Raw genomic sequence first — 23,669 nt, 5'->3', positions numbered from 1 at the left:
ATGGTCAGGGCGTGAGTTGGGGTGGGCAGTCTGTTTGTTTTTCTATGTTTGGTTTCTGTTTCGGCCTAGTATGGTTCTCAATCAGAGGCAGGTGTCGTTAGTTGTCTCTGATTGAGAATCATACTTCGGTAGCCTGGGTTTCACTGTTGGTTGGGGGGTGTTTGTTTCCGTGTGAGTGTTTGTTGCCACACGGTCCTGTTACGGGTTTTCATTTTCATCACATCGTTTATTGTTTTGTATTTCAGTGATCAGTTCATTTTTAATAAATCGTCATGAACACTTACCACACTGCATCTTGGTCCGATCCTTACTCCTCTTCAGACGAAGAGGAGATCTGCCGTTACAGAAACACCCACCAACCAAGGACCAAGCAGTGTGGTAACAGACAGCAGCAGCAGCGGCAAAGTACACAGGACTCCTGGACATGGGAGGAGATTCTGAACGGCAAAGGACCCTGGACTCAGCCAGGGGAATATTGCCGTCCCAAAGCAGAGCTGGAGGCAGCGAAAGCAGAGAGTCGCCGGTATGAGGAGGCAGCACGGCACCGCGGCTGGAAGCCCGAGAGAAAGCCCCAAAAATGTCTTGGGGGGTGGCACACGGGGAATGTGGAGAAGCCAGGTAGGAGACTTGCGCCATCTTCCCGTGCTTACCGGAGAGCGAGAGGGACCGGGCAGGCACCGTGTTAAGCGGTGGAGCGCACAGTTTCCCCAGTGCATGTGCATAGCCCAGTGCGGTACATTCCAGCTCCTCGTATCGGCCGGGCTAGAGTGGGCATCAAGCCAGGTGCCATGAAGCCGGCTCTACGCATCTGGTCTCCAGTGCGTATCCTCGGGCCGGCGTACATGGCACCAGCCTTACGCATGGTGTCCCCGGTTCGCCAGCACAGCCCAGTGCGGGCTATTCCACCTCTCCGCACTGGCAGGGCGACCGGGAGCATTCAACCAGGTAAGGTTGAGCAGGCTCGGTGCTCTTGAGCTCCAGTGCGCCTGCACGGTCTGGTCTATCCAGTGCCACCTCCACGCACCAGTCCTCCGGTGGCAGCCCCCCGCACCAGGCTGTCTCTCCATCTTCTGCCTACAGGTGCTCTACTGTAGCGCTAGAGCCTTCCTCCTCTCCAGCACTGCCAGTGTCTCCCGTTTGTCCTGAGCCGCTAGAGTCTCCCGTCTGTCCCGAGCCGCCAGAGTCTCCCGTCTGTCCCGAGCCGCCAGAGTCTCCCATCTGTCCTGAGCCGCCAGAGTCTCCCGTCTGTCCTGAGCCGCCAGAGTCTCCCGTCTGTCCTGAGCCGCCCAGAGTCTCCCGTCTGTCCAGAGCCGCCAGTCTGTCCTGAGCCACCAGAGCCGCCAGTCTGTTCTGAGCCGCCAGAACAGCCAGGAGCCGTCAGCCAGCCAGGAGCTGCCAGAGCCGCCAGCCAGCCAGGAGCTGCCAGAGCCACCAGCCAGCCAGGAGCTTCCAGAGCCGGCAGACAGCCAGGAGCTACCAGAGCCCTCTACCAGCCAGGAGCTGCCAGAGCCGCCAGCCAGCCAGGAGCTGCCAGAGCCACCAGCCAGCCAGGAGCTGCCAGAGCCGCCAGCCAGCCAGAAGCTGCCCGAGCCGTCAGCCAGCCAGGAGCTGCCAGAGCCGTCAGCCAGCCAGGAGCTGCCAGAGCCGTCAGCCAGCCAGGAGCTTTCCAGAGCCGCCAGCCAGCCAGGAGCTGCCAGAGCCGCTAGTCAGCCAGGTGCTGCCAGAGCCGCCAGTCAGCCAGGAGCTGCCAGAGCCGTTAGCCAGCCAGGCGATGCCAGAATCGCCCTTCACTCCAGAGCTGCTGGAGTCTCCCGCCTGTCCGGCACTGCCGGAATCTCCCATCCATTCGGGACCCCTTTCTAGGGTCCCCAGTCCGATGTCGGCGGCGCGAGGCTCGTCGGGTTTAGGAGGCCACGGAGGCGGACAATGAGGCGGAGAACAACTGTGGTGAAGTGGGGTCCACGTCCCGCGCCAGAGCCGCCGCATCGGACAGTTTCCCACTCAGACCCTCCCCTATAGGTTCAGGTTTTGCGGCCGGAGACCGCACCTTTGGCGGGGGGAGGTACTGTCACGTTCTGACCTTTATTTCCTTTGTTTTGTCCTTATTTTGTATGGTCAGGGCGTGAGTGGGGGTGGGCAGTCTGTTTTTTTTCTATGTTTGGTTTCTGTTTCGGCCTAGTATGGTTCTCAATCAGAGGCAGGTGTCGTTAGTTGTCTCTGATTGAGAATCATACTTCACTGTTCAACTGTTTCACTGTTGGTTGGTGGGTGTTTGTTTCCTTGTGAGTGTTTGTCGCCACACGGTACTGTTTCGGTTTTCGTTTTCATCACATCGTTTATTGTTTTGTATTTCAGTGTTCAGTTCGTTTTTAATAAATCATCATGAACACTTACCATGCTGCATCTTGGTCCGATCTTTACTCCTCTTCTGACGAAGAGGAAATCTGCTGTTACAATATCCACAGTAAAACGAGTCCTATGTCAACATAACCTGAAAGGCCGCTCAGCAAGGAAAATGCCACTGCTCCAAACCCGCCATAAAAAACAAGATCCCGACTCTGTGGAGATGGGAGACCTTCCAGAAGGACAACCGTCTCAGCAGAACAGAACTCCACCAATCTGGCCTTTATGGTAGAGTGACCAGACGGAAGCCACTCCTGAGTAAGAGGCACATGTCAGTTTGCCAAAAGGCACCTAAAGGACTCTCAGACCATGAGAAAGGAGATACTCTGGTCTGATGAAACCAAGATTGAACTATTTGACCTGAATGGCAAGAGTCACATCTGGAGGAAACATGGCACCAAGCATGGTGGTGGCAGCGTCATGCTGTGGGGATGTTTTTCAGCGGCAGGGACTGGGAGACTAGTCAGGATCGAGGGAAAGATGAACAGAGCAAAGTACAGAGAGATCATGAAAACCTGAGATTGATGAAAACCTGCTCCACAGCAATCAGTACCTCAGACTGGGGCGAAGGTTAATCTTCCAACAGAACAATAACCCAAAGCACACAGCCAAGATAATGCAGGAGTGGCTTCAGGATAAGTCTCTGAATGTCCTGAGCCCGGACTTGAACCCGATCAAACATCTCTGGAGAGACCTGAAAATAGCTGTGCATCGACGCCCCCCATCCAACCGGACAAGGCTTGAGAGGTTCTGCAGAGAAGATTGGGAGAAACTCCCCAAATATACTGTAGGTGTGCCAAGCTGGTAACGTCATATCCTAGAAGACTCGGGCTGTAATTGTTGCCAAAAGGGGCTTCAACAAAGTACTGAGTAAAAGTTCTGAATACTTATGTAAATGTTACATTTGTTTAAATTTTTATAAATTTGCAAACATTTCTAAAAACCTGTTTTTTCTTTGTCATTATGGGGTTTGTGTGTATATTGATGAGGGGAAAAAATATTTCATCAATTTTAGAATAAGGCTGTAACCTAACAAAATGTGGAAAAATACTTTCCAAATGCACCCATCGAGAGTGCTTTTGCTGTTTGCAAGGCCTACCTATCTTGCTGGATGACAAAAATTCAATGTGGAGAGTTCTTCTAACATCTTCAATACGCGCCTCAGAATTCGATAAGAAGGACGCGCACAGTTGCGTCCCCAATGTGTCTGTCTTCACTTGTAGCCTAATTCGGAGCTGAGATGCCTGTGAGAAGGACCCGATCACGTGATGGGCATTGGCTAATAAGAATTGAGATATCTGAGAGAGCCATGTGAGTGAGAGGAACTTCAGAGCAGTGTGATTGGTAGCCGGGAGAAGGGAATTATAATTATTATATTCACCACGAGGGTGTAACGGCCACTTTTCCCGTTAAAGGCATGGAAGGGAATCAGATTTGTTTTTTAAACTTAACACCAGGTCTGTACTAAAGACATTGAACTCCTTGCTCTTAACCTACGGCCATACTACCTGCCACAGGAAATAAATCAGGTCCGACTATTTATTGTTTACAAAGCCCCCTCTGCTGACACCCAAATAGCTGCTGGCTTGATTCATGACCTTGTATCCCAGACTGAGTCGCCTGAAGCAGTAACGCTAATAATGGGAGACTTTAACATGCGCAGTCTATCTGAACATTTTCCATCATATTAGCAATATGATACATGTCCTACCTGAAATGAAGCCTGTCGTGACCTCTGTTATGGTATCATCCCAGGTGTGTATTTTTCCAAGGCACTACTCAATCTTTGGAGTTCGGATCATAACATGGTTCACCTTATCCCAGTCTACAAATCATGTTTGCAGCAAGAGAAGGCTAAAAAGGTGGAGATTAAAAGCGGGACTCCTGAACCCCTCCAGGATCGTTTTGAGTCCACTGACTGGGCAGCCCTGGTGGACAGCACAATGACCTAGAAGAGATAGTGGATACTGTCTCTGAGTACATTAGTTTCTGTGAGGATTTCGTTATTCCCAAAAAGAAAGTCAACATCTTCCCCAATAATAAACTGTAGGTAACTCGATAATTAAAAAACGAGTGTTTAAATCAGAAGGCAGTAAAGAGGAAAGGAAAAATATTCAGAGGATACTCAAAAGCAAAATTAAGGAGTGCAAGGCAGTATACAAAGATACATTTGAAAACTTTTCAAGGACAAGGACAGTAGGAAACCACAGGCTACAAACCAAAGAGACATTGTATGACCTTCGAAAATGACCCTGCTTTTGCTAATGATTTGAACTGTTTCTATTGTAGGTTTGACGTATGATTTTACATTGCAACAGAAAGTGGCCTTGGACAGTATAGACAGCATACCAGCTGTTGATATACAGATCACTGTGAATGACATCAAACAATACTTTCAACGTGTCAACCCACGAAAATCATATGGTCCACAAGGCATCTGCAGACCAGCTCGCATTACCGTTCCATAAGCTGCTCCAGCTGTCACTGAACAGTGGGATAATTCCAGACTTATGGAAGAAGTCACTAATTGTCCCAGTGCCTAAAAACAACAGGCCAAAAGAAAATAACGATTTACACCCTGTAGCCTTGACATATGTACCTATGAAATATTTAGATTTTTTTTTTCAAAAACAAATTATCTCTGGTCTCCCATCCCAATTAGACTCAAACCAATTTGCATACCGTTCCTCCGGGGGTGTTGATGATGCGTTACTGGTCATGCTGAACAATATCTACGAACATTTAGAAAAGGCAAATAGCCTAGTGACAATTGTATTAATTGACTTCAGTAGTATGTTTAACACCATCCAACCCCACCTACTGGTGGATAAGCTGGTGAATTTGGTTGTCAACTCTCTACTGATCAAGTGGATTAATAGTTTCCTTGTGAACCGTACTCAACATCTAGAATGGTGAATACGGGAGCCCCTTGAGGTTGCATACCTTCCCCGATACTGTACACAATGTACACAAACGATTGTCGAGCCTCTGACTCATTCCACAAATTGTTTAAATATGCAGATGACACCGCTGTTCATGGTTTGGACTGAAATGTAATGGCTAAATTCATCCAAACAAAAGAGATGGAAATTGATTTCAGAAGGAACAAAATTCCACTACCTCCTACGAAAATCAATGGGGAATCAGTCCATAGAGTGACCACATAAGTACCTGGAATCAAAATATACAAACATCTGAAATTCAATGGCTGTGCCTTTGCAAAGATAAGGAATTTGCAACAGAGAATGTTTTTTGAATGCAAACTCAACCATTTTAATGTCGACTGCCATATCTTACAAATGTTCTATAAATCTGTCCTGCATAGTCTGCTGTCCTTTGGTCTGATATGCGTGTTTGGAAACATGGGAGTGTAAGACCAAGTCAAGCTTCAGCACTTGATCAAGATGGCTGGAAGGATCATTGGTATAGATAAAGAATCAAACATCATGAGCTGGCGCAAACCCAGAATTTTTTGGTGTGTGGAGTTGCTGACTAAAGGTGAATAAATAAATTATCAAAATAAAGAAAGTCACACACTCCATATATAAACTCCCAGTACTTTATTTGGTATTTAACGAAACGTTGGTAAATACTCAATATATTACTGGGAGTTTATATATGGAGTGTGCAACTTTCTTTATTTTGATAGTTTATAGATCAAGAATCAGCCACCAACCTGTACATAAAACTCGAAAGCATTTTGCAGGAAAGTACTCATCCCATTCACTCAAAACTCAGTTACAGCAGCAGCTGGACAAGGGAAAAGAGACTTCTTCAAAAGAAAAGCAAAACAGATAGATAAGGGGACTCATTTATTCCAACAGCAATTAGGCTGTATAGTAGATAGTCTTTTGGGACCCTCTAGTATACAGCATATTGCACCTTCACCTTAAAAGTGTAGCTAAAGGAATTTTAATTCATTATGTTGTGTCATTTCTGTGTTTTCATGTTTTATGTACTGTCTTTTTAAGCACATGCCAAATGAATTTCCCCTTGGTGGGATAATAAAGTTGATCTGAATCTATTTTAGTCAGCTGTGTTCAATTGCATTCTTCATACTATAACATCAAATAATTCCATGGAAATCTAAGCAAATGTTGTCTACTAAATTTACTAGTGTAGCCCACAGCCATATGGGATAGCCAGATCAGGACCTAAGATAAGGACAACTCAGAATGTGCTATTCTGTTCTTCTGAAATAGACTACATTTTCTTCATATCATATTTCTTTAGACCTGTTTGAAATAAATAATGGATGTATTGTGAAGGTGTAGGCTATATTAAATGGATTTAATAGGCTTTTTAAAAATGTAGATATTCCAAAGGTCTGCATCAGTGGCTTGAAGGCTATGCGTCGAAGCCAGAAGATGCTAAACCTGTTTATGTTAATTAACGGTCAATTACGGTGATCACGCTCTCCGCAGCCGATGTAAGACTTTCAAAACAGGTCAATATTCACAAGGCTTTAGGGCCAGACGGATTACCAGGACGTGTACTCCAAGCATGCGCTGACCAACTGGCAAGTGTCTTCACTGACATTTTCAACCTCTCCCTGTCTGAGTCTATAAACCAACATGTTTCAAGCAGACCACCATAGTCCATGTGCCCAAGAACAATAAGGTAACCTGCCTAAATGACTACCGACCGGTGGCACCCCCATCTGTAACCATGAAATGCTTTGAAAGGCGGCTCACATCAACACCATTATCCCAGAAAACCTAGACTCACTCCAATTTGCATACCGCACCAACAGATCCACAGATGATGCTCTCTCTATTGCACTCCACACTGCCCTTTCACACCTGGACAAAAGAAACACCTATGTGAGAATGCTATTCATTGAGTACAGCTCAGTGTTCAACACCATAGTGCCATCAAAGCTCCTCACTAAGCTAAGGACCCTGGGACTAAACACCTCTTTCTGCAACTGGATCCTGGACTTCCTGATGGGCCAAACCCCCCAGGTGGTAAGGGTAGGTAACAACACATCTGCAACGCTGATCCTCAACACGGGGGCCCCTCAGGGGTGCGTGCTCAGCCCCCTCTTGTACTCCCTTTTCACTCATAACTGCACGGCCAGGCACGACTCCAACACCATCATTAAGTTTGCTGATGACACAGCAGTGGTACGCCTGATAACCGACAACGATGAGACAGCCTATAGGGAGGAGGTCAGAGACCTGAGCGTATGGTGCAATGACAACAAGCTCTCCCTCAACGTGATCAATACAAAGGAGATGATGGTGGACTACAGGAAAAGGAGGACCGAGCACTCCCCCATTCTCATCGACGGGGCTGTAGTGGAACAGGTTGAGAGCTTCAAGTTCCTTGGCGTCCACATCACCAACAAATTAACATGGTCTAAGCACAACAAGACAGTCGTGAAGAGGGCACGACAAAATCTACTCCCCCTCAGGAGACTGAAAAGATTTGGCATGGGTCAGATCCTCAAAAGGTTTTGCAGCTGCACCATCGAGATCATCCTGACGGGTTGCATTACTGCCTGGTAAGGCAACTGCTCGGCCTCCGACCGCAAGACACTACAGAGGGTAGTGCGTACAGACCAGTACATCACCGGGGCCAAGCATCCTGCCATCCAGGACCTCTATACCAGGCGATGTCAGAGGAAGGCCCTAAAAATGGTCAAAGACTCCGGCCACCCTAGTCAGAGACTGTTCTCTCTGCTACCGCACGGCAAGTGGTACCAGAGCACCCCCCCTCTCTTGAATGCTGCTGCTGCTCTCTGTTATTATCTATCCATATTAATTTTAATAACTCTACCTACATGTACACATTACCTCAATTCCCTCGACACTGGTTCCCCCGCACATTGACATAGACTCTGTACCGGTACCCCCTGTATATAGCCCCGCTATTGTTATTTACTGCTGCTCTTTAATTATTTGTTATTCTTATCGCTTACCTTTATTTTTTTAGGCATTTTCTTAAAATTGCTTTTATTGTTGGTTAAGGACTTGTAAGTAAGCATTTCACTGTAAGGTCTACTATACCTGTTGTATTTGGCAGATGTGACAAATAAACATTTATTTTATTTGATTGACAATCACCGGCTGACAAAATTTCATGACCGCCACAGCCCTAATCTTGCCTCATCCATCTCTTGTCATGTTTGTAATTTATTGTCATGTCTTGTCCCTGTGCTCCCCATGCTATTCGTTTCCCTCTGCTGGTCTTGTTTGGTTCTTTCCCTCCTTCTATCCCTCTCTCTCCCCCCTCCCTCTCTCACTCTCTCGCTCTCTCTTCTCTCTGTCGTTCCGTTCCTGCTCCCAGCTGTTCCTATTCCCCTAATCATCATTTAGTCTTCCCACACCTGTTCCCGATCCTTTCCCCCTGATTAGATTCCCTATTTATTCCTTTGTGATCCGTTCCTGTCCCGTCGGTTCCTTGTATTGTATTCACCATGCTGTGATTGCGTTTCGCCCTGTCCTGTCGTGTTTTTGCCGTGATTGTGTATCACCCTGTCCTGTCGTGTTTTGTGCCTTCATCAGATGCTGCGTGTGAGCAGGTGTCTCAGTCGACTACGGCCTGCGCCTACCCGAAGCGACCTGCAGTCTGTGGCCGCTTCTCCAGTTGTTTCCCCTCTACAAGTCTAGAGGATTTCTGTTATTCCGTTTTGGACTTTAATAAACTCTGTTTCTGTTAAGTCGCGTTTGGGTCCTCTTTCACCTGCATGACAGAAGGAACCGACCAAGGAATGGACCCAGCGACTCCAGACGCTCGTTACACTGCCGTCGAGATCCAAGGAGCCATGCTCGGCAGACACGAGCAGGAATTGTCTGCTGCTCGCCATGCCGTGGAGAACCTGGCCGCTCAGGTTTCCGACCTCTCTGGACAGTTCCAGAGTCTACGTCTCGTGCCACCTGTTACTCCCTGGCCTGCCGAGCCTCCAGAACCTAGGGTTAATAACCCACCTAGCTACTCCGGGCAGCCCACTGAGTGCCGCTCCTTTCTCACGCAGTGTGAGATTGTGTTCTCTCTCCAACCCCACACATACTCTAGAGAGAGAGCTCGGGTTGCTTACGTCATTTCACTCCTTACTGGCCGGGCTCGAGAATGGGGCACAGCTATCTGGGAGGCAAGGGCTGATTGCTCTAACAAATTCCAGAACTTTAAAGAGGAGATGATTCGGGTTTTTGACCGTTCAGTTTTTGGTGGGGAGGCTTCTAGGGCCCTGGCTTCCTTATGCCAAGGTGAACGGTCCATAACGGATTATTCCATTGAGTTTCGCACTCTTGCTGCCTCTAGTGAGTGGAACGAGCCGGCGCTGCTCGCTCGTTTTCTGGAGGGACTCCACGCAGTGGTTAAGGATGAGATTCTCTCCCGGGAGGTTCCTTCAGATGTGGACTCTTTGATTGCTCTCGCCATCCGCATAGAACGACGGGTAGATCTTCGTCACCGGGCTCGTGGAAGAGAGCTCACATCAACGGTGTTTCCCTGCTCCGCATCGCAACCATCTCCCTCCTCTGGCTTTGAGACTGAGCCCATGCAGCTGGGAGGGATTCGCATCTCGAATAAGGAGAGGGAACGGAGGATCACCAACCGCCTGTGCCTCTATTGCGGAGTTGCTGGACATTTTGTTAATTCATGTCCAGTAAGAGGCCAGAGCCCATCAGTAAGCGGAGGGCTACTGGTGAGCGCTACTACTCAGGTCCCTTCATCTAGATCTTGTACTACTATGTCGGTCCATCTACGCTGGACCGGTTCGGGTGCTACATGCAGTGCTTTGATTGACTCTGGGGCTGAGGGTTGTTTCATGGACGAAGCATGGGCTCGGAAACATAACATTCCTTTCAGACCGTTAGACAGGCCTACGCCCATGTTTGCCTTAGATGGTAGTCATCTTCCCAGTATCAAATTTGAGACACTACCTTTAACTCTCACAGTATCTGGTAACCACAGTGAGACTATTTCTTTTTTGATTTTCCGTTCACCGTTTACACCTGTTGTTTTGGGTCATCCCTGGCTTGTATGTCATAATCCTTCTATTAATTGGTCTAGTAATTCTATCCTATCCTGGAACGTTTCTTGTCATGTGAAGTGTTTAATGTCTGCCATCCCTCCCATTTCTTCTGTCCCTACTTCTCAGGAGGAACCTGGCGATTTGACAGGAGTGCCGGAGGAATATCATGATCTGCGCACGGTCTTCAGTCGGTCCCGAGCCAACTCCCTTCCTCCTCACCGGTCGTATGATTGTAGTATTGATCTCCTTCCGGGGACCACTCCTCCTCGAGGTAGACTATACTCTCTGTCGGCTCCCGAACGTAAGGCTCTCGAGGATTATTTGTCTGTGTCTCTTGACGCCGGTACCATAGTGCCTTCTTCTTCTCCGGCCGGGGCGGGGTTCTTTTTTGTTAAAAAGAAGGACGGTACTCTGCGCCCCTGCATGGATTATCGAGGGCTGAATGACATAACGGTTAAGAATCGTTATCCGCTTCCCCTTATGTCATCAGCCTTCGAGATTCTGCAGGGAGCCAGGTGCTTTACTAAGTTGGACCTTCGTAACGCTTACCATCTCGTGCGCATCAGGGAGGGGGACGAGTGGAAAACGGCGTTTAACACTCCGTTAGGGCATTTTGAGTACCGGGTTCTGCCGTTCGGTCTCGCCAATGCGCCAGCTGTTTTTCAGGCATTAGTTAATGATGTTCTGAGAGACATGCTGAACATTTTTGTTTTTGTCTATCTTGACGATATCCTGATTTTTTCTCCGTCACTCGAGATTCATGTTCAGCACGTTCGACGTGTTCTACAGCGCCTTTTAGAGAATTGTCTCTACGTAAAGGCTGAGAAGTGCTCTTTTCATGTCTCCTCCGTTACTTTTCTCGGTTCCGTTATTTCCGCTGAAGGCATTCAGATGGATTCCGCTAAGGTCCAAGCTGTCAGTGATTGGCCCGTTCCAAGGTCACGTGTCGAGTTGCAGCGCTTTTTAGGTTTCGCTAATTTCTATCGGCGTTTCATTCGTAATTTCGGTCAAGTTGCTGCCCCTCTCACAGCTCTTACTTCTGTCAAGACGTGTTTTAAGTGGTCCGGTTCCGCCCAGGGAGCTTTTGATCTTCTAAAAGAACGTTTTACGTCCGCTCCTATCCTCGTTACTCCTGACGTCACTAGACAATTCATTGTCGAGGTTGACGCTTCAGAGGTAGGCGTGGGAGCCATCCTATCCCAGCGCTTCCAGTCTGACGATAAGGTTCATCCTTGCGCTTATTTTTCTCATCGCCTGTCGCCATCTGAGCGCAACTATGATGTGGGTAACCGTGAACTGCTCGCCATCCGCTTAGCCCTAGGCGAATGGCGACAGTGGTTGGAGGGGGCGACCGTTCCTTTTGTCGTTTGGACAGACCATAAGAACCTTGAGTACATCCGTTCTGCCAAACGACTTAATGCCCGTCAAGCTCGTTGGGCGTTGTTTTTCGCTCGTTTCGAGTTTGTGATTTCTTACCGTCCGGGTAGCAAGAACACCAAGCCTGATGCCTTATCCCGTCTGTTTAGTTCTTCTGTGGCTTCTACTGATCCCGAGGGGATTCTTCCTTATGGGCGTGTTGTCGGGTTAACAGTCTGGGGAATTGAAAGACAGGTTAAGCAAGCACTCACGCACACTGCGTCGCCGCGCGCTTGTCCTAGTAACCTCCTTTTCGTTCCTGTTTCCACTCGTCTGGCTGTTCTTCAGTGGGCTCACTCTGCCAAGTTAGCTGGTCATCCCGGTGTTCGAGGCACTCTTGCGTCTATTCGCCAGCGCTTTTGGTGGCCGACTCAGGAGCGTGACACGCGCCGTTTCGTGGCTGCTTGTTCGGACTGCGCGCAGACTAAGTCGGGTAACTCTCCTCCTGCCGGTCGTCTCAGACCGCTCCCCATTCCTTCTCGACCATGGTCTCACATTGCCTTAGACTTCATTACCGGTCTGCCTTTGTCTGCGGGGAAGACTGTGATTCTGACGGTTGTCGATAGGTTCTCTAAGGCGGCACATTTCATTCCCCTCGCTAAACTTCCTTCCGCTAAGGAGACGGCACAAATCATTATTGAGAATGTATTCAGAATTCATGGCCTCCCGTTAGACGCCGTTTCAGACAGAGGCCCGCAATTCACGTCACAGTTTTGGAGGGAGTTCTGTCGTTTGATTGGTGCGTCCGTCAGTCTCTCTTCCGGGTTTCATCCCCAGTCTAACGGTCAAGCAGAGAGGGCCAATCAGACGATTGGTCGCATACTACGCAGCCTTTCTTTCAGAAACCCTGCGTCTTGGGCAGAACAGCTCCCCTGGGCAGAATACGCTCACAATTCACTTCCTTCGTCTGCTACCGGGTTATCTCCGTTTCAGAGTAGTCTGGGTTACCAGCCTCCTCTGTTCTCATCCCAGCTTGCCGAGTCCAGCGTTCCCTCCGCTCAAGCGTTTGTCCAACGTTGTGAGCGCACCTGGAGGAGGGTGAGGTCTGCACTTTGCCGTTACAGGGCACAGACGGTGAGAGCCGCCAATAAACGCAGGATTAAGAGTCCAAGGTATTGTTGCGGCCAGAGAGTGTGGCTTTCCACTCGCAACCTTCCTCTTACGACAGCTTCTCGTAAGTTGACTCCGCGGTTCATTGGTCCGTTCCGTGTCTCCCAGGTCGTCAATCCTGTCGCTGTGCGACTGCTTCTTCCGCGACATCTTCGTCGCGTCCATCCTGTCTTCCATGTCTCCTGTGTTAAGCCCTTTCTTCGCACCCCGTTCGTCTTCCCTCCCCCTCCCGTCCTTGTCGAGAGCGCACCTATTTACAAGGTACATAAGATTATGGACATGCGTTCTCAGGGACGGGGTCACCAATACCTAGTGGATTGGGAGGGTTACGGTCCTGAGGAGAGGAGTTGGGTTCCGTCTCGGGACGTGCTGGACCGTTCGCTCATCGATGATTTCCTCCTCCGTTGCCGCCAGGATTCCTCCTCGAGTGCGCCAGGAGGCGCTCGGTGAGTGGGGGGTACTGTCATGTTTGTCATTTATTGTCATGTCTTGTCCCTGTGCTCCCCATGCTATTCGTTTCCCTCTGCTGGTCTTGTTTGGTTCTTTCCCTCCTTCTATCCCTCTCTCTCCCCCTCCCTCTCTCACTCTCTCGCTCTCTCTTCTCTCTGTCGTTCCGTTCCTGCTCCCAGCTGTTCCTATTCCCCTAATCATCATTTAGTCTTCCCACACCTGTTCCCGATCCTTTCCCCTGATTAGATTCCCTATTTATTCCTTTGTGATCCGTTCCTGTCCCGTCGGTTCCTTGTATTGTATTCACCATGCTGTGATTGCGTTTCGCCCTGTCCTGTCGTGTTTTTGCCGTGATTGTGTATCACCCTGTCCTGTCGTGTTTTGTGCCTTCATCAGATGCTGCGTGTGAGCAGGTGTCTCAGTCGACTACGGCCTGCGCCTACCCGAAGCGACCTGCAGTCTGTGGCCGCTTCTCCAGTTGTTTCCCCTCTACAAGTCTAGAGGATTTCTGTTATTCCGTTTTGGACTTTAATAAACTCTGTTTCTGTTAAGTCGCGTTTGGGTCCTCTTTCACCTGCATGACATCTCTCCCCCTTTTCACCTCTCCAGCTAGAAAAGCACAAGCTGTTTGGAGATCCATTATCACTCAAAAGGGCATTACAGGGAATTCATTCCAGATTGCCTTGAGATGTGGGTACAAATCGATGGTGATTAAAACTTTGCTTTCTGCTGCCTTGATCTTATTTTGGGCTTTTGCCTTGTTAGGGTAAGTCAGGTGACTAAATGTTACGTGGCTGTTGGCTGAATCTTTCATCATGGCCCTCCTGGTGTAGGATAAGACAGAAACAAGGTGGCTTTTGGTGTCTGGCTTTGGTTAAAGGGTTTATTTTTTGCCTTGTCAGAGCAAACCAGCCAGGTGATTAAGAGTTGTGTGAATGTAGCAGGGATGCCTCAGTGTCTCCTTCTCTGGGATACAAAGTATTTTGAAGCTGCTTCTACACAGGTCTGGTTCCTAAGTTAATTAAGCAGTGACTTTGAAAAATGGGTCTCAAAGAAGCATAGAGGGTTTAAAGAGTGTGTGTGTATGTGTTTGTCTTAGTCACCAGATCTCAACGTACTTGAACACTTATGGGAGAATCTGGTACGGTGCCTGAGACAGCATTTTCCACCACCAACAAAACACCAAATGATGGAATATCTATTGGAAGAATGGTGTCGCATCCCTCCAATAGAGTTCCAGACACTTGTAGAATCTATGCCATGGTGCATTAAAACGGTTCTGGCGGCTCGTGGTGGCCCAATGCCCTATTAAGACATTTTATGTTTCCTTTATTTTGGCAGTTACCTGTATGTAAGTGCTTCTGTAGGCATACTGTATATGGTAGGCCTATTCAGCAAAGTAGTTCATGTGAAAGGCATGTTAATGAAAGGGTGACATTATTATACCCCAGCAGGTTCTGCATTGTGTCGAAAAGTTGAATATGCTCTGAGAGTAATCTGTTATCCTTTGTGCTGGGAATGCATTAATTCAACCTGCCCGATGATCAAAGTCACACACACACACACACACACACACACACACACACACACACACACACACACACACACACACACACACACACACACACACACACACACACACACACACACACACACACACACACACACACACACACACACACACACACACACACACACACACCTGCGTATGATGGCATTTCATTTGGAAGGTGGGGAAGATTTGATTTGTTTTGAGGGAGAAGATTTAACAAGGCATTTGGTATTCATCAGCTTTTGATTAAGTGGGATGGTTTGAGCTGTCTGAATCAGAGACGACAGCTTTACGTTCCTGCCTGTGAGGTACATTTTTACACAGCAGACATATATTTGCATGATTCTTCTCTCTGATTGGCTCGAGCAGTTCACCTTTTTTCCCTAGCTGTTTATGGCATCTGAGGGGATGTGCATGTCCACTGACAAGTGACCCACATACACTACATTAACTCTAGTAGGGGACAGGATATGACCACACGCATCTTAATTACCAAGCCCAGATCACTATCCCCTCCCTCTCTAAAACCCACAATTCCTCTCATACATATTTCACAATGTTTTCTGTCTTTTCCACCCCTCTCTCTCTCTCCATTTTTGCTTCTCTTCCCATACTGTAGACGTTGTTATACCATGGCCCTGTTTTCCCCTCCTCTCCTCCATCTATCTATTACCAACTAGGAGCAGCGTGTTTCTCAGTGGACACCCTCTTCCATCACTTTTACTATTCACCACTTAGTACTGATGGCCCCTTTGTATCGCTGTTTGTAAGAGCCTCTTAGTGACTGCGCCTTTGTCTACATCTAGTGTGGCTAACGAATGCTAACGCTACCTGAAAATTGATGTTGGCTGGAGGCTGTGCAGAGAACTCTCTGAGTTGAAGGAACTCTGGTCTAACAGAATACTAACAGAACTCAAGTCTTACAGAATAGATATGCAAGGTGCACAGGGTAGGTGGTTGAGAAATTAGGGAGAGAGAGGTGACAGAGGCATCTTGAGACACTGTTAAAATCATCTATTTTACTGTTTTATACTGCATTCTCTGTGTTTTGGAGGGAGTAAAATAGACCCGCCTTGTGACTTTTTTCAACCCTGTGTTTATGTCAGAGTTGATCAATCCAACAGGGATCTAACACCTCTTAAGCACATTATTATAAGAAAACCGCCAAAGCAGAAAGGAATAGTAAAATAGGACTACAGCAGAGAAAGGTTAACCTCTGCCATCATTCACACTGCCTAGCAAACTATTTAGCCATCTATTCCTCCCACCTTTAAGTGCATGGGAATTGACCACTTTTCTCTTGGAAGGGACAGCTCAAACCAAGTTTTATTTAGTTGGTGTGAGCCAGGAGACAAGAGAGGAATGGGAAGAGATTGGATGGGTTAGCCATTTTACAAGCTTCCTCCTGGAATGCCTCTCTCTTTTTCACTTTCTCTCTCTCAATCTCTCTCTCTTAGTTTCTCTCTCTCCATGTGGGGTGAAAGGGAGGAGAATGATCTAAGAGCTAGAAGAAACCCTTACTTCCTCAGGGGAAGAGGGAAACATAATGGGCAGATATGGGACAGTGGATTCAAGTGGTTTGCCCCTTCTACAGTGTCAAGGTGTGCCTTTATACAGTAGCACTACTATGTGGTATTCTTTGTCTGTCGCGGTCCTTTATAATGTCAAAGTTGAATGTAGTGTTAGCCCCCCCCTCAGGCTCTTTCCAGTGGAAAATTCCCCCACTTCAGATATGAAAGACTAATGGAGCTGAATGTCTCTCAAATTCTCCTCAGGTCAGGAAATACAGTTAATGCTATCTCCTTTTAGTGTTGCATGCTTGTAAAAGCTTTTCTACTGTACAGCTCAGCAATCTTTCTCTAGTCCGAAATGGCTGCCAGAAGTCTCACCCTTACCCTCACCCTGGCCCTGCTACTTTCTCTCTCTCTGCTCTACTTCCTTGTCCTTACTACTTAAGCTGATTAATTTAGGAGGGGAGCCAGGAGGGGGGGGGGGGGCTGTAAGTCGCACACTACTGTCCAGGACAACTTCTTCACTTACTCCTCCACTCTTTTAATGCCACTCATCTTGAAGGTGTCATTTTAATAGAATACCTATTAATGAGGGTTGAAATTAAACGGACAAATATGTGTGGCCGTGCGGCTGCGGGGAGATGTACGGCCCTCTGAAGCTGTCTTCCAGGAAGATAAATCAGTGTTAAAGATGCCTTTTAAACAGATGAGACACGGCCAGAGTAGGGTTTCCTCTGTCCTCCTTCTCCTGGAGGAAACCCTATGAGAGATTGCAGTACATTTCTAACTACACTGTCGAAATATCTGTGCCTAGTTGCATATCACTGTAACTTTTTGAATGATGTGATGACAATCTTTTTAGATTTGTTAGCGTTGCCTTGTGAGTGTGTGTGTGTGTGTGTGTGTGTGTGTGTGTGTGTGTGTGTGTGTGTGTGTGTGTGTGTGTGTGTGTGTGTGTGTGTGTGTGTGTGTGTGTGTGTGTGTGTGTGTGTGTGTGTGTGTGTGTGTGTGTGTGTTTGTGTGTGTGTGTGTGTGTGTGTGTGTGTGTGTAATTGCATGCTGGCTAACGGTTGTATCCGCTCAGTCTGAGGGGAAACGAGGAGCGTCAGGTCCAGTCGTTTCCTTGAGGAAATATACCAGCTGAACGAATGTGTATGTGTTTTCAGAGGTCAGGATCAAAGGAGCCAGTCCCACACCAGGACACATACTTTCATGACCTTTCTCCATGGACAAAAAGGTGCTATACAAAATCAAATAAGTAGCTGGATGGTCCATGTTATTATTATCTTAAAACAATTATGTGTTAGGGTAGTAGATATAGAAGAATGGCTCAGACTCTAGGGCGTTAAGTCATGCTACATGAATTTGTCCATTTCATGAATGCAAAGTTCATGTATAGTAATGTAGTGATTGCAGGGTGCACAGGGTTGAATATATATATATACTATTCTGTACATTTGGCAAACATATGTTAGTAACACTCAACACTGACATGTGAACGTGTCGGATGTATTTTCTTCTGCAGAAATGCCATTCAAATGAGCTGCTTGTTCCAGACCCCTGTAAGACAGCTTCAGTTACGAGGTTCTGCCAGGTTCCTCTAGCACCTGTTTCTCTCTGACGCTCCAAATGGAAACACATCATCATGGCCACTAATTGTTGTGTTGTGTTTCTCGGCTCTTTTAATTGGTAGCAGTGTTGCTTGCGGCCGTCGCACTCTAATAAGAACCTCCTGGATGTGGCATAGTGTTGCACTCTGTTCTACCAGAGATGGCTCTTTACGTGAACCTATTTCCTCTTTCAGAGAACTGGCAAATTGTTTGTTTCTTAATGCCCCTAAACACAAAACAAACATGGGAGGCGCTACCCTGTAATTATGCTGTATGCTTCGGCACTTAAACCTATTAGCAATGGGGCCTATGGAAGGGAAGGGGCAGGGGGCAGCAGGCTTTGGTAGTGTGGTGTTAGTGGGCTTTCTGTGTCGTGAGTCTATGTGCATGCGTGGGTGTGGGTGTAATAGAGGAATTGGGATGGATAGGCACTCTTTCAGATGTGCACTGCGTTGTTGGGGCTATTACATTGTCCCTGTGACTGCTGGTTTGTACTTGCCATTTTGATCATTTTTCATTGTTTTTATGTTTGGACTTAATTACAGACCACTTGGTAGGGCATCTCACACATTGTACTCCTATCAAGCACCTCTCTTTCTCTCTGTCTCTCTCTTGGTCTCTCTTTTCTCTCTCTCTCTCTCTCTCTCTCTCTCTCTCTCTCTCTCTCTCTCTCTCTCTCTCTCTCTCTCTCTCACTCTCACTCTCTCACTCTCACTCTCACTCTCACTCTCACTCTCTCACTCTCTCTCTCTCACACTCTCACTCATTCCCCTTTAATTGACTTCATATTTTGTTGTGAAGAAAGCTTCATATGTATTTCATTTTAAGTGCCTGTAGAATGGTCTCCATGACTTCTGTGATAGAGGAGGTGAGAGAGGAGAGGAGAGCTACAGGGCTGGAGCAGAACAGAGAGTATTCGTAAGTTCAATGAGGGAAGAGTGAAAGCCCAAAATAAGTGAGGGGAGCAGAGGAGAGGGAAGAAGACCAGAAAATAAGAGCTAGCTCTAGACTATGTTGTCCTAGCATCACTTCTGCATCTCCCCCTGCTACTCCTCTTCAGCATCATTGTTGGAGCCACCTGTTTCCTCTGTATTTTTCTCCTGAACGCCCCCCTGCTGTGCTTCTGTTCTGTGTTTGAGAGCTGTGCGTAGCAGCAAGGCACCGCGGAGGACGATCAAGTGACAGCGTCAACGTCTCATCGCTTGGTTTAATCATCTCACAGCAGGGACCAATGTGCCTTAAAGCTGAAAGGCGGTGTCTCTACGTGTCTGTGTTTTTGTGTGTGTTTGAACATCCAATGACATACTACAGGAAAATCATTTACTGCCTTTGACAATGTCTAGGTACAGGGTTGACACAGCAGTTGTAAGTGATGATGAGTTGTACTTTGAGAGTGGAAAAAAAGAAGAACACATTTGCTAAAGTGTAGGATGGTTGTTATTTTGGCCTCCGTGTTGGAATGCTTCTGGTGGCAGCAATGACACAGGATTTGGGGTGTACAGTTTGTTTACACACACCCCGCCTCCTTGACAGGGGCAGGTTTGATACCCTCTCCTTAGAGAAAGTGAGGCTGGTATCTTGAGGCATGTCCTGAGCTGAGCATGGCTTTATGGATGTGAATGAGTGTGTGTACAGGGTCTGTCCCTCAACTTGCCTGAGTAGAATGGATGGGGCGGCTAGGGCTTAGGGGAGCGGAGGAGAATACCTCCCTTGCTCCTGCTGTGCCCTCCATCCATCCATATTCATTACTCTGGCTTCAGGTAGAGCTCTAAGGGCTGTCAGTCAGCCCGCTCCCCCGTGTGTGAGATCCACATCTGGGGGGAGATTGGAGCAGGGTGAGGTTGTGTCCTCCATCCCCTGGGCTTCCAGCCTAACTCAAATAGATGTCCAGTCAATGATGTAGTACATGGTGGATTCTGCTGTTCATTTCCATACTGGATCCATGCATATATACGTTACACGTTTTGTCTATGCGTGTAACAAGCAACGTTTTAGAGAAACACAACCGTTGCAATGTTCTCTTAGAAACAGTGGGAAAATGTGGTGTGTCTATATCTGACGTACCACTTTGTGATGGGATTTGGGAGTGTTTATTGATTGACATACTCCTTCCTTCCTCTCTGTGCAGGGTGTGCCCAAGCCTATAGCAGTGGAGCCATGTTGGGGGAGCAGGGCCGGCGTACTGACCGTCCTCTTGTGTCTGCCCAGACTGCCTTCAGGAATACCCCCACCTGGCCAGTCTGGTAAGCATCCGTCTCATCTCCACTCACTGTCTATATTCTAGACCAGGCCTTCTCCCTTTGGTTATTAAAAGGCACCCACATGCTTCAGATACCACTATTTTCCTCTCCCATTTGAGATATAAAACAAAAGAAAGAGAGCGAGAGAAAGAAAGTTCAATTTAGAAAATCTCTCTCTGTCTCCCTACCGGTTCAAGACTTCAAGAGTCTCTCCAGACAGATGCTAACTGAAGCATGACATATTTGAGATGTGGAGACTCTTCTCCTCCCCAAACCTCCCTTTCTCCCCTTCCTCCCTCACCTATCCCCTCTCTCTGTTAGATCCCAACCCCACCTCCCCTTTATCACAACTAGAACCCAATATCTGCCAGAGTATCTATTTCTCTACTTCTGGCAGTTCAATTTGGAAATCCGTGTACCATCTGTGTTTGGATGGACACAGATATACCTGATCTATCAACTATTAGGGGCTTTGTTTTGAGAGAGACAGAAAAAGCCATGTTATACCTGGAGGAATTAACAGGCTGTTGGATCGATTGTTCCCTCCAATAGGTTTTTCAGCAGAGGCCAGATGAGCTCATGTTTCTCCTAAGAGGATCTGTGATATTTCAGAGGTTCTAAATATGCCGCTGTGCTGTAGGTAAATGAATAGGGAGATGACCATTTGAATGGCACCCAGTGTCACAGAGATGCGCTCGGGAATGCTTTAGAACTTTTAGTACTGTCAGCAGCCATCAAAATATCACTTTCCCTCTGTCACTCATATACGCACCCACACATTATCTCTCTCTCTCTCTCCCTCTCTCACTCGCTCTTCCTCTCCCTCCACCTCTCTCTTTCTCCCTTTTTCTCACGCTTTCTCACTTATTTTATTTCTCTCCTTTTCCTTTTCCCCTGAAGCCCAGGGCTTTCTGAGAGGCTGCTGTCGGCTCATCGTGTAGGTATAATACATGAGCTGAAATACGAGCAGGTGTAAAAGTGACTGCAGCAGGAAGCTTGTAAAAGACAGCTAAAATTAAGCACTTTGCAAGGCATCAGGTTCTCATACTGGGAAAAGCTGCTTGCATTACATTTAGAGGAGCCTTTAAAGCCACCAGGTACTGGGCAAATAGTAGGAGCTGATAAGTGCAGCCAGTAAGTACAGGCTACGGTATTGGCTACACATGCTGGGTAAATGCATACTGTGCAGTATGTCAGATCCTGCATGATTTCACAGTTCTTTTTTGTGATAGTTGCGGGCAAAAAGGCTTGATTTTGCTACAGAAATTCTGACATTTTGGATGTCAGTTTGCGAAGATTTGTGTCCAAGAAATGCTCCGATGGGTGAGGCGTTTGTTGACCTGTGTCTTGATTGAAAAATGTTCTGAATTAAAATTGTGTTGATTGCTCGTTTGGTATTGCGGTGGTCGAACAGTTTTATTCTGTAATATTGTGGTGATTAAGTACTTTATATGCATATCATACATGGAACTATAGAAATAGAACCGTCACTCTGCAGTAAGTGCTGAAGCAGTGCTGTGACACCGGGTAGAGAAAGAGAGAGATGTGGTCAGATGCCATAGGGGCTTTAGAATCCCTGAGCAGACAAGGTACAAATCTGTCGTTCTGCCCCTGAGCTAGGAAGTTAACCCACCGTTAACCCAGCAGTAGATACTGTATATTACAGTGAGCTATGTCGAGAATCCAGTATATAAATACAGGCGGTGTGTATAAACAGTGATTCAAAAATGCAATGTACTATATGAAAATCATATACTAGATATATATATATATACACACACTATATGAAAAAAAATGTAATGAGCTATATGAAGAATATGGTATATGAAAAAGATTCCGGTATATACAGTAATCTAGTATATAATTAAGAATCCAGTACATTAATACACAGTGTGTATAAACATTAACAAAAATGCAATGTACAGTAGTAGATACAGTATATTATAATAAGCTGTATGAAGAATACTATATATGAATACACAGTGTGAAAGACAGTATAAAATAAACGGTCCAGTGTTTAATGTCTCTATATACACTGAGTGTACAAAACAGGAACACCTGAACATGTGAAAGCTATTGATGTCACATGTTAAATCCACTTCAATCAGTATAGTTGAAGAGGATGAGACAGGTTGAAGAAGGCTTTTTAAGCCTTGAGACAATTGAGACATGGATTTTGTGTGTGTGTGCCATTCAGAGGGTGAGTAGGGAAACAAAAGATTCAGGTGCCTTTGAACGGGGTATGGTAGTAGGTGCCAGGGGCACTGGCTTGTGTTAAGAACTGCAAAGCTGCTGGGGTTTTTACACTCAACATTTTCCCGTATGTATCAAGAATGGTCCACCACCCAAAGGACATCCAGCCGACTTGGCACAACTGTGGGAAGCATTGGAGTCAATATGGGCCAGAAGCCCTATGGAACGCTTTCGACACCTTGTAGAGTCCATGCCCTGACGAATTAAGGCGGTTCTGAAGGCAAAAGGGAAAGTGCAACTCAATATTAGAAAACTGTTCCTAATGTTTTGTACACTCAGTGTATATGGGACATCAGCGTTGGCTGTGTGTGCATATGTTTGTGAGTATGGGTGTATGTGATTGTTTATTTGAGTACGGAGTCTGTGTGTTTGAGGTGTGTATGAGTGAGTCCTTCTTTGTCTATTACTTATTACAGGAGTATGTCATGACGTTGGCCTGGGGTTAGGTTTATGACAGTCATAAATACCTCTTCCCCCCGTTTTCCTCTCTCTACCCTACTGATGTTACATTTGCAAACCCTTGGTTAACAGAGACTCTGGGAACATCAGAAGGTGGGGGGAAATGAACAATATTCTGGTAATCCGACCAATTTAACATATGCGGTGGTACTTAATGAATATGATGTAATCATAAAGATATAATCAACAGGTGTTTTATACAACAGCCTTCTTTCTTAGTTCTCTTTTTTGGACTCTCCAAATTTGGCAATCTCTCTGCTTCCCCCGGGCATTCCACTGGTTTCAAAACACGATAAACTTCTTCCATGACAACGACACCGTTTCTTCCCCACGATTGTCATCAGAAGACTCCACAATGACTGGTTTGATAAATGTTTTGAACTAAATCAGGGATTTCCTCATTGTCTGATTCATGGGGTGGCAGGTAGACTAGTGGTTAGAGAGTTGGACTAGTAACTGAAAGGTTGCAAGATCGAATCCCAGAGGTGACAAGGTAAAAATGAGTTGTTCTGCCCCTGAACTAGGCAGTTAACCCACTGTTCCTAGGCAGTCATTGAAAATAAGAATTTGTTCTTAACTGACTTGTCTAGTTAAATAAAGGAAAAATACATTTCTTTTCAGAATCAGCATGGCACAATCATCCTCTAGAAAGTAGTCCATCACCATGGTTTCCCACTGAGCTTT

General features: G+C 46.7%; 1 protein-coding gene across 1 annotated transcript in view; it reads left to right on the top strand.

Moving 5' to 3' along the window:
- The window catches only part of LOC124038304 (attractin-like protein 1), a 354,502-nt gene that overhangs the window by 317,373 nt on the left and 13,460 nt on the right, over positions 1 to 23,669 (top strand). The window contains exon 29 of the mRNA XM_046354014.1: positions 20,162 to 20,276. Coding sequence (XP_046209970.1) covers positions 20,162 to 20,276 — 115 coding nt within the window. The remainder of the gene's footprint in view (positions 1 to 20,161; positions 20,277 to 23,669) is intronic.

Source organism: Oncorhynchus gorbuscha, linkage group LG06 (assembly GCF_021184085.1).
Source record: "Oncorhynchus gorbuscha isolate QuinsamMale2020 ecotype Even-year linkage group LG06, OgorEven_v1.0, whole genome shotgun sequence".
Taxonomy (NCBI): domain Eukaryota; kingdom Metazoa; phylum Chordata; class Actinopteri; order Salmoniformes; family Salmonidae; genus Oncorhynchus; species Oncorhynchus gorbuscha.
Note: the sequence above shows the minus strand (reverse complement) of the source record. Positions and strands in the feature narration are given on the sequence as shown.